Source organism: Nyctereutes procyonoides, unplaced genomic scaffold, assembly GCF_905146905.1.
Source record: "Nyctereutes procyonoides isolate TBG_1078 unplaced genomic scaffold, NYPRO_anot_genome, whole genome shotgun sequence".
Classification (NCBI taxonomy): domain Eukaryota; kingdom Metazoa; phylum Chordata; class Mammalia; order Carnivora; family Canidae; genus Nyctereutes; species Nyctereutes procyonoides.
Window position 1 is genome coordinate 48,846,256 of NW_026575140.1, and position 10,906 is coordinate 48,857,161.

Here is a 10,906-nt window from a genome sequence, read left to right on the forward strand (position 1 = left end):
TTTTTTCATTCTTGTTTTCTCCCTTTTCTTCAGCTTCCATAATTTCTCTCAATCTATCTTTCAGATCATTAACTCTTTCTCCTACCAGTTCAAATATACTATTGAGTCCATGTAATGAATTTTTTTTTTCCTTAGAGAAAGGGAGTGAATATGAGCAGTGGGGAGGGGCAGAAGAGGAGGGAGAGAGAATTTAAGCAGGTTCCATGCCCAGTGTGTAGGCCAACACTGGGCTCTATCTCATGACCCTGAGATCATGATCTGAGCTGAAATCAAGAGTCAGATGCTTAACTGACCAAGCCACCCAGGTGACCCTTAATTTCACTTGTTGTATTACCAACCTTAGAATCTTTCTTCAGTTTTTTTAGGTTTTTTTGTTTGTTTTTTTTAGATTTTATTGATTTATTCATGAAAGACACAGAGAGAGAGAGAGGCAGAGACATAGGCAGAGGGAGAAGCAGACTCCCTGTGGGGAGCCCGATTTGGGACTTGATCCTGGATCCTGGGATCATGACCTGAGCCAAAGGCAGACGCTCAACCCCTGAGCCACCCAGGTGTCCCTCTCTTCAGTTTTTTTGAAAATAATTTCTATCTTAATTGTTTCACAATATATGTTAAGTCAAGTCATTCTGCTATACACACTAAACTTATATGGTGCTGTGTATCAATTATAACTCAAAAAAAACCTGGAAAAATCACAAAAAAATAAATTATTGACAGCAAGATTTTTAAAAAATTTCTCACTTTGGGGATCCCTGGGTGGCTCAGTGGTTTGGCGCCTGCCTTTGGCCCAGGGTGTGATCCTGGAGTCCTGGGATTGAGTCCCGCGTCAGGCTCCCGGCATGGAGCCTGCTTCTCCTCCTCCTGTGTCTCTGCCTCTTTCTCTCTCTCTCTGTGTGTGTCTATCATAAATAAAAATAAATAAATAAATCTTTAAAAAAATTTCTCACTTCACTGATATTTTTTATTTGATGCAACATTGTCATCATACTTCCTTTACTTCTTTAATCATTAATTTTTTAGTTATAAGAACTTTTTCTTTTAACTGAACTAAGTGGCCTTATTGGGGAAAGCCAGAATTACAATGGACTTAAGAGTTGGCATCAGAGCCCTTCCTCTTGCCAAAGGTAGACACAACATTGACAAAGCACCAGTTGTACTGCATCCACCACATGGCTCAGCCTGTCTTCTTCATTTTGTCCTGTTTGGCTATCTTGGGAGTCTGCCCTCTTACCTTCCCAGCATAAGCCAGGGAACCATAGCACCAAGCACACAGCAGGCTAATTCCAGGGTGGTCAGAGCCTCCACTCCACACCCACCTAGGGTAGCCTTGTCTCTAGGGCTGTGACTGCCAGGAGCACAATTTGATCTTCTGGAGCGATGCCCTTCAGTAAGGCTACATGAGCCTTGATCTGGGCCACTGTCTCCTGGCTGGTCACCTTGAGGGTGTGCCACAGGCCAAGAGCTGCCTTTTGGTGACTGAACTGTGGCCACCACAGCACTATGAACATATTTATAATTATTACTTAGAAGTCCTTTTCTATTAAATCCAACATCTTGTCACTCTCACAGGCAGTTTTTCTTGCCTCCTTTTTCTGCTGTTTGGGTCATACTTTCTTGTTTTCTTGGCTCATAATATTTTTGTTGGAAGCTAAAAATTTTAGATAATCTATTGGAACAATATCAGGTACTACTCTTCCCTCCTCTGAGGCTTTTTATTATCATTTGCTTATTTTTTAGTTACTAGCTGGATTTTTTTTTTTTACAATAATGTATTGTGTCCTCCTCACCACACACACACACACACACACACACACACACACAGCATTAAGCCTCTTCTCTTGCTCCTCAGAAATATGCAGCTTTGGATAGACCCACAATCACCCTGGCATGACAGTTGTGTAGGTAGGGATTTCTTCCCATTTTTCCTAACCCCATCTAGCTGTTAAATTTACTAAATTTTGGCTGATTGCTCTATTGTTTTCAACAATATCTTTAGGGCATACATTGTTCTACAAACTGATCCAATCAAATTTGGGCTCCACTGAAAGAATAGTTTCCAGTGTTTGACATTTATTCCGACCTTGGGAGGGCTCCTCCTACATGTTCCCCAGTTCTTGCTTCCAAACTAGCCAGGCTATAGTTTAGCCTAAATCTCCATTAAGTTCATTAACCTCCACCCAATTGTCTTTCCATACAATTTCCACTGTTCTTGAGAGCATGGTGAGGTTTGAACTTCTCCATGCTTTGTTGCAAGTCAGTTTGACGCAAGCTGGCTGGGTTCAAAGACCCAAAGGGGGTCCCACAGGACTAGTCAAGAGGATCCTTGGCTTCACACAGGATAGAAATCAAATGTGAGCTGAGAAGTGAGAGCAGAGTTTATTGAAGACATAGAGTGAGATACAGACAGAATGTCTAGGAGACTTGGAAAGGAAAAAAGGATGAGTCTTGTCTTTGCTTGGGGTATGGATTTTGTTTCTTTGTTTTGTTTTGTTGTTTTTGAGAATTGTGATCCAGTGCACATGTCTTCTCAGGCATTTAGGAACAAAGATAAGTGTTTAGGTATCCTTCATCAGTCACTCATATCCTGGAACCAGGGGTCTTGGTGAATCAGTGGTCTTAGAAAACATTCATGATGAACCCACTTATCGTGGAAAACTTCAAAAAAATAATTAACTCCTTGACTTTTACAAGGAGAACATACATTATCTGTTCTATAAGGCAGGGGTGTAGGTCCTAGCAAGAATAGAAGCAGGAAAAGTGGCGGGGCCGGGGAGTGGCGGTGGGGGAGTAATCTTTCATGAGATCCCTTTAACTTCTCTGCCTCAAGTTTATTTGAGAGGAGAATAGGAGCTGCCAGTTTTATGATCTGCCCTCCCAAATCTATTGACCAGAGGTCTGGAAGTTAAGGGTAGGCACAATGGTCCTTTAATCTCTGAGTGACACTTCCACTCAAGGAGCTGTTTGGGAGGACAAGAGACTTGTCCTTTCAGTTTCCCTCCCTTGACATGGAACCACTGCTTCATGAGCTGAGAAAAGGGTATTTGGGGCCCATTATTTTCAGTATATTATGCCCAAGGTAGAGCCCTCATTCCATGGGTAGAATCTGGACAGAAGAAGGCAGCCCCCAACTCTTGACTACATTCATATGCAACTTAACCTCAGGAATAGGTTGCTAGCTGGAGGCAGGATGAGAAAAACTGGTCTTATACCTCTTGGGAAGAGGGCCCTCTAGCTGGGATTTAGGGGTAGAAGGACTCTGTTCTTGGTCCATGGTGAGAAAGCCCTGTATTCTTGGCTGCATCTGGAATAGAGTCTCTGAGTTGGGAGGGAAAGAGAGTGTGGTCTTGGTTCAAACACCGTAGACTCGCATTTCTTGCCATATGTTCATAGATTTTCTTGAATATATATTTCTTCATTTGCTGTTTGCCCTTAGAATCATTTTCATAGGCTTTGAATTGTTGGTTTTTTATTGTTAAATAATGTTCACCAATTTCACTGGGGAGTGGGTCAGTAGGGCATCTCATTCTGTCATGCTAGAAGTTGATACTTTAACTTCTTTAAGCATGGTTTCTATTAAAAATATTTGTAATGGCTACTTTGAGGTCTTGTTTGCTAAATATGATATCTGGTGCCTTTCACAGACAATTTCTGTTGCCTGTCTTTTTTTTCTGTGTAAGGAGGTCACTTTCTTACTTGCTTGTATATCTCGTTAATAAACAAATTTAATGAAATTTGCACACTTAAGGTAATACATTGCATTAATCCTGCATGAGGATTCTCTCCCTCTTCTCTGTGGCTTATTTTAATTTTTTTGCTTGTTTATTTGTTTTGTGACTTGGCTAGTCTATTTTAGTGAAGTCTATTCCCTCCATCCTGCCTGCTGCAGTGCATAGCATTTGGTGTCACTCCTCTGAGGCTCAGGATTGAGGGGGTGTGCAGTAACCCTGGAATGGCAGTGCTCTTGTTCATTATCTATGCCCTTGATCTCTCTGTTTAGCTCTTAGCTCTTCCTAGTTGTTTCTTTGCATAGTTCTCTCTGGCTAATAAGCTGGCTGGCCTATGGTTTAGTTTGTTGCCCTAAATTAAGAGGAGTTATTGTTTTTGAGAGTGTTTTATGATTGAGCTTTCCCACTATTTCAAATAAAGTCAATTCCTTTATGGATAGCTTTGGAACTCTTTTCTTATGATCTGCTTTTTCCCTTGGGCAAGGTCTCCGAAGTACTACTGGGTTTTGGGTAGGTGGTAGATGAGGGTGTTCTCTGCATGCCTCTCTCATTATGGAGCCTTTGCCTTACAAGCAAGCTGGACAGAGGTGATCAGGACCCTTGCTCTCTTGGCTTGCGTGTCTAGGTTAGAGCCAAGGTTAGAGCCTTTATCCTGTTGGTGAGGACTGTGTGGAATAAAAGGGGTCCTAACTTTTCATTCATACTCATTAGGAATTTAGCCACTTCAACGTGAAGTTAGAGAGAGGAGCAATGCTTGTGACCCAACCCTCCTCGTGAGATAAGATAACCCTTGATTGGGAGCTGAGGAGAGAGGAAACCCTGTATTCTTGGCTACATACCTGGAGTAGAATTTTTATCAAGGTGAGATATGAAAGGGGAAGAAGAAGAAACCATCTGTGGCTCAAATGCTGTTCTTTCTGAATTCTAGGGGATTTTCTTTTCTCTCCCTTTTTTCTTTAAGATTTATTTTATTTATTTATTTATTTATTTATTTATTTATTTATTTATTTATTTATTTATTTATGATAGAGAGAGAGAGAGAGAGGCAGAGACACAGGCAGAGGGAGAAGCAGGCTCCATGCCTGGAGTCCGATGTGGGACTCGATCCCGGGACTCCAGGATCTTGCCCTGGGCCAAAGGCAGGCGCCAAACCACTGAGCCACCCAGGGACCCCCCGGATTTTCTTTTTTATTGTATATACATAACATCAAATTTGTCCTTTTAATTATTGTTTAAATAACAATATTGCAATGGCATTAAGTACATTCACATTGTTGTACAACCATCCTCACCACCCATCTCCAGAATGTTTCATCATCCCAAACTAAAACTCTGTATTCTGTAGATAATAACTTCCTGCCCCCCCCCTTTCCCTGGTCCCTGGTAAAAATAATTGTGTTTTCAGTTTGTGTGAATTTGTCGAATCACACAAAATTGATCCTTTTGCACCTGGGTTATTTCACCTAGCATAATATTTTCAACATTCATTTATATTATAGCATGTAGGAGAATTTTGTTCCTTTTTATTTTTTGAAGAATTTTTATTTACTCATTTAAGAGAGAGCTTCTGTAGGTTGCTTTTTCACACTGTTGATGATATCCTTTGATGCACAAAAGCTTTACATTTTTATGAAGTCAAACATATTTTTTTCTTTTATTGCTTGTACTTTGGGTATTAAAGCCAATAAATTATTGCCAAATCCGATGTTGTGAAGCTTTTTCTTTCTGTTTTCTTCTAAGAGTTTTATAGTTTTGTTATTATATCTAGGTTTTTACCCATTTTGAGCTAATTTTTGTATATAGTTTTAAAATTCAACCTCCTTTTTTTGCATGTGGATATGTAGTTGTCCCAGCACCATTTGTTGAAAAGATTGTCCATTTCCCATTGAATCATCCTGGCACCCTTGTTTAAAATCAGTTTGACTGTACCTAGGAAACTTTGTTTCTGGTCTTTCTATTCTATTTGTCCATATGTCTTTATACCAATGCCATGCTATTTAGTTCCTGTAGGTTTGAAGTGAGTTTGGAAATCAAGAAGTGTGAACTTCCAACTTTGTTCTTTTCTTTCAGTATTAGTTTATTTGGGGTTCCTTGAGATTCTGATATAAACTTTAGGATGGCTTTTTATATTTTCACAAAAAAATGTCATTCAGATTTTGATAGGGATTGCATTGAATCTTTGGATTGCTTTGGGTGGTATTCACATCTTTATAGTAACTCTTCCAATCCATGAGCATTGAATGTCTTTCCATTTATTATTGTCTTTTTTTTATATCTTTAACAGTTTTTTGTAGTTTTCAGTGTACAACTCTTTTACTTCTTTTGTTAAGTTTATTTCTAAGCATTTTATTCTTCTTGATACTATTGTTTTTTTTTTAAAGTCTTTTTTTTTTTATTTATGATAGTCACAGAGAGAGAGAGAGGCAGAGACACAGGCAGAGGGAGAAGCAGGCTCCATGCACCGGAAGCCCGACGTGGGATTCGATCCCGGGTCCCCAGGATCGCGCCCTGGGCCAAAGGCAGGCGCCAAACCGCTGCGCCACCCAGGGATCCCTCTCCTTGATACTATTGTAAATGGAATTGCTTTCTTAATTACCATTTCAGATTGTTCATTGTTAGTGTGCAGAAATGCTACTGATTTTATGTGTTATTTTGTGTCCTTGATTTTGTTGACTTTGCCATATTAATTCTAACAGTATCTTTTTTTAAATTAGAGAGGTTTTTTAACATATAAGATCATGTCATCTGAGAACAGAAATCATTATATTTCTTCCTTTCCAATTTAGATGCTTTTCATTTATGTATTACCTAATAACTCTGACTAGCACTTCTGATACTATGTCAAATAGAAGTGATAAAATTAGGCATCCTTGTCTTTTTCCTGACCTTAGGTAAAAAGCTTTCAATTTTTCACCATTGGCATATGATTTCTATTATTTGAGAAATTATCCTTCTATTCCTAGTATGTTGAGTATTTTTATCACAAATGGGTGCTAAATCTTGTCAAATACATTTTCTGCCTTAATTGTGATGGACATGTGTTTTTTCCTCATTCTATTACTGTGATGTGTCACATTGATTGATTTTTATATGTTGAACCTACCTTGCATTCCAGAAATAAATCCCATTTGGTCATGATATACCATCCTTGTAATATGCTGTTGGATTCCATTCACTGGTATTTTGTTGAGGATTTTTACATCAATATTCATCAAAGATATTGGTATGTAGTTTCATTTTCTTGTAGTTTTTTCCACTGTCATCAGTATCAGAATAATATTTGCCTCATAAATGAGTTAGGGAGTATTCCTACCTCTTCAGTTTTTGGAAGAGTTTGATGATTGGTATTAATTCTTGTTTAAATGTTTGGCAGAATTCACCAGTGAACTATCTGGTCCTGGGCTTTTTTTGTTGTTGTTGGGAGGCTTTTGATTATTGAATCAGTCTTTTTACTAGTTATAGATCTCTTCAGATTTTCTATTTCTTTATGAAATATAAAGGTTATGCATTTCTATGGATATGTTCATTTCTTAGAGATTGTCTAATTTGTTGTTGTAGAATTGTCCATAGTACTTTCTTATGATCCTTTTAATTTATGCAAAATTGGTAGTGGTGTTCCCACTTTCATTTCCTGAATGAAATGTTTTTAGTATTTGTATTTTTTCCTGAACATAGTTAAATATTTGTTAATTTTGTTGATCTTCTCAAAGAGCCAACTTTGGTCCCATTGATGTTATCTGTTTGTTTGTTTTTTTATCCTTTATTGTATTTGTGTTTAATTTTTACTATTTCCTTCCTTTTGCTAGCATTTGGCTTAATTTGTTCTTTTTTCCTTACTCCTTAAAGTAAGAATTTAGATTACTTATTTGAAAATTTTCTTCTTTTTTAATGTAAGCATTTACATCTATAAATTTCCCTATTTCCAGTGCTTTTGCTGCATTTTATAAGTTCTGGTATGTAGTGTTTTCATGTTCATTTGTTTCAAGATATTTCTAAATTCTTTTATGGTTTCCTCTTTGATTCATTGATTGTTTAAGAGCATGTTGTTTGGGCAGATCCTGCGCCGGAGGAGACGCGCGCTGCTAACCTGGTCTCCTTCGCGCGTCCCTTACAGCCGCTGGTCTCGGGGCACAATGGCAACTCTTAAGGAAAAACTGATTGCACCAGTTGCAGAAGAAGAGGCTGCAATCCCAAACAATAAGATCACTGTAGTGGGTGTTGGACAAGTTGGTATGGCATGTGCCATCAGCATTCTGGGAAAGTCTCTGGCTGATGAACTTGCCCTTGTGGATATTTTAGAAGATAAACTCAAAGGAGAAATGATGGATCTACAGCATGGGAGCTTATTTCTACAGATACCTAAAATTGTGGCAGATAAAGATTACTCTGTGACTTCCAATTCTAAGATTGTGGTGGTGACTGCAGGAGTCCGCCAGCAGGAGGGAGAGAGCCGCCTCAATCTGGTGCAAAGGAATGTTAATGTCTTCAAATTCATTATTCCTCAGATAGTCAAGTACAGTCCTGATTGTATCATAATTGTGGTTTCCAACCCAGTGGATATTCTTACATATGTTACCTGGAAACTAAGTGGACTACCCAAGCACCGTGTGATTGGAGGTGGGTGTAATCTGGATTCTGCTAGATTTCGCTATCTTATGGCTGAAAAACTTGGCATTCATCCCAGCAGCTGCCATGGATGGATTTTGGGAGAACATGGCAACTCAAGTGTGGCTGTGTGGAGTGGAGTGAATGTGGCAGGTGTTTCTCTTCAGGAACTGAATCCAGAAATGGGAACAGACAATGACAGTGAAAATTGGAAGGAAGTGCATAAGATGGTGGTTGAAAGTGCCTATGAAGTCATCAAGCTAAAAGGATATACCAACTGGGCTGTTGGATTAAGTGTGGCTGATCTCATTGAATCCATGTTGAAAAATATCTCCAGGATTCATCCAGTGTCAACAATGGTGAAGGGCATGTATGGTATTGAGAACGACGTCTTCCTGAGTCTTCCGTGTATCCTGAATGCTCGGGGCTTAACCAGTGTGATCAATCAGAAGCTGAAGGATGATGAGGTTGCCCAGCTCAAGAAAAGTGCAGATACCTTGTGGGATATCCAGAAAGACCTAAAAGATCTGTGACTTCTGGCTTCTAGGCTGTAGAAATTTAAAACCATGATGTAATTAACTGTGAGCCTTTAGTTTTTCATCCATATACATGGATCAAGTTTGCTTTTATCTTCCTAAATATGTGAATCTGGGCTCACAGGATCAAAGCCCATGCTTGGTTTAATGCTTGCAATATGAGCCTTGAACAAATAAAATTAACTACCGTAGTGTGCTTCTAAAAAAAGAGCATGTTTTTTGGGACACCTGAGTGGCTCAGTGGTTGAGTGCTTGTCTTTGGTCCTGGGTGAGATCCTGGAGTCCTGGGATCAAGTCCTGCATCGGGATCCCTGCATGGAGACTGCTTCTCTGTCTTGTGTCTCTGCCTCAATCTGTGTGTCTTTCATGAATGGATAAATAAAATCTTTTTTTCTTAAAAATAATCTCTTAAGAGCATGTTGTTTAATTTCTATGTGAAACTTCGTTTTCCTTCTATTGTTGGTTTATATTTTCATTCCATGTAATCAAAAATATACATTGTATAATTTCAATCTTTTAAAATTTATTATGACTTGTTTTGTAGCTTAACATGATCTGTCTTGAAAAATGTTTCCTGTGCACTTGAGAAAAATGTGTGCTCTGCTGTTGTTGGGTAGAGTGTTCTGGATATGTCTGTTAGGTCTTATTGGTTTATAATTGCTGTTCAAATCCATATTTCCTAATTGATCTCTTTAATGGTTGTTATATCCATTGTTGAAAGTAGTATATTAAGATCTCAAACTATTATAGAACTGTTTGTTTCTCCCTTTGATTCTGTCAATATTTGCTTCATATGTTTTGGTTTTCTGATGATTGGTGCACTTATGTTTATTATTGTTATATCTTCTTGATAAATTGATTCATATATCAACATATTATGTCCTTATTTGTCTCTTGGAACAGTTTTTTATTTAAAGTCCTGTTTTGTCTGATATTAGCATAGCCAACTCAGTTTCTTTTGGTCAGTATTTACATGGAATATCTTTTCTATCCTCATATTTCCAGTTTGTGACTTGGGATATGAAGTGTGTAAGTGACAAATTATTTAATACTACACCTGAAACTAATACTACACTGTGTATATGTTAACTAACTGGAACTTAAATAAAAACTTGAAAATAAAATGAGTATTTTATGAACAGTATATAATTGGATCTTTTAAAAAATCCACTCTGCCAATCTCTACTTTTTTATTGGTGAGTTTAGTCCATTTACATTTAAAGTAATTACTGATAGGGAAAGATTTACTTTTTTCATTTTGTTATTTTTTTCTCTCAATGTGTTATAGTATGTTTTGTTCCTCATTTCTTAAATTTCTGCCTTATTTTGTGTTTGTTTTTTTTAGTGACACATTTAGATTTCCTTTTCATATTCTGGTGTATATTCTACAGCTATTTTCCTTGTTTTTGCCAAGGGGATTACTTATAAAGTTATAACAATCTATTTTAATGTGACACCAACTTAAATTCAATTGCATGCAAAAATTTCATTAAGGATATTATAAGGAAATCTCCACCCCTGCTCTTTATGTTATTGATATTACAACTTACATCTAATATACTTACACATCTTACAACTTATATACTGTGTACTCATTAGCAGAGATTTATAACTATTTTTATGTATTCGTCTTTCAATTGCATAGAAAAGAAAAAAGTTATTATAATATGGAGTTTTAAAAATAATACTTAAAAAGATTTACTCATTTGAGAGAGACAGCACTAGTGGTCAGGATGGGCAGAGGCAGAGGGAGAAGCAAACTCCTCACTAATTAGGGAGCCCGACACAGGGCCCAATTCTAAGACCCTGAGATCATGACCTGAGCCAAAGGCAGATGACTAACTGACTGAGCCACCCAGACATCCTATAATATTGGTTTTTATATTTGCCCAGGTATTTGCCTTTACCAGAGATCTTTATATCTTTATATAGTTTCAAGTTATTGTCTAGTGTTCTTTCATTTCAGCTAGAAGGACTCCTTTTAACATTTCTTGCAGTGAAGGGCTCATTCTAATGAAGTTCCTCAGCTTTTGTTTATCT

The 10,906-nt window shown here is 37.7% G+C and overlaps 1 protein-coding gene and 1 pseudogene across 1 annotated transcript; one reads left to right on the top strand and one right to left on the bottom strand.

Annotated features, from left to right (window-relative positions):
- Positions 1 to 1,087: 1,087 nt before the first annotated feature.
- On the bottom strand, positions 1,088 to 1,508 carry LOC129496892 (FAU ubiquitin-like and ribosomal protein S30; annotated as a pseudogene).
- A 6,335-nt stretch (positions 1,509 to 7,843) lies between these two features.
- LOC129497391 (L-lactate dehydrogenase B chain-like) lies at positions 7,844 to 8,941 on the top strand. Its single transcript, XM_055306248.1, has one exon. The coding sequence runs from the start codon at positions 7,859 to 7,861 to the stop codon at positions 8,861 to 8,863; it is 1,005 nt and encodes a 334-aa protein (XP_055162223.1). The 5' UTR covers positions 7,844 to 7,858; the 3' UTR covers positions 8,864 to 8,941.
- Positions 8,942 to 10,906: the final 1,965 nt, after the last annotated feature.

Coding starts and splice junctions, on each gene's coding strand:
- LOC129497391 (XM_055306248.1), top strand. CDS start 7,859: ATGGCAACTCTTAAGGAAAAACTGATTGCACCAGTTGCAGAAGAAGAG.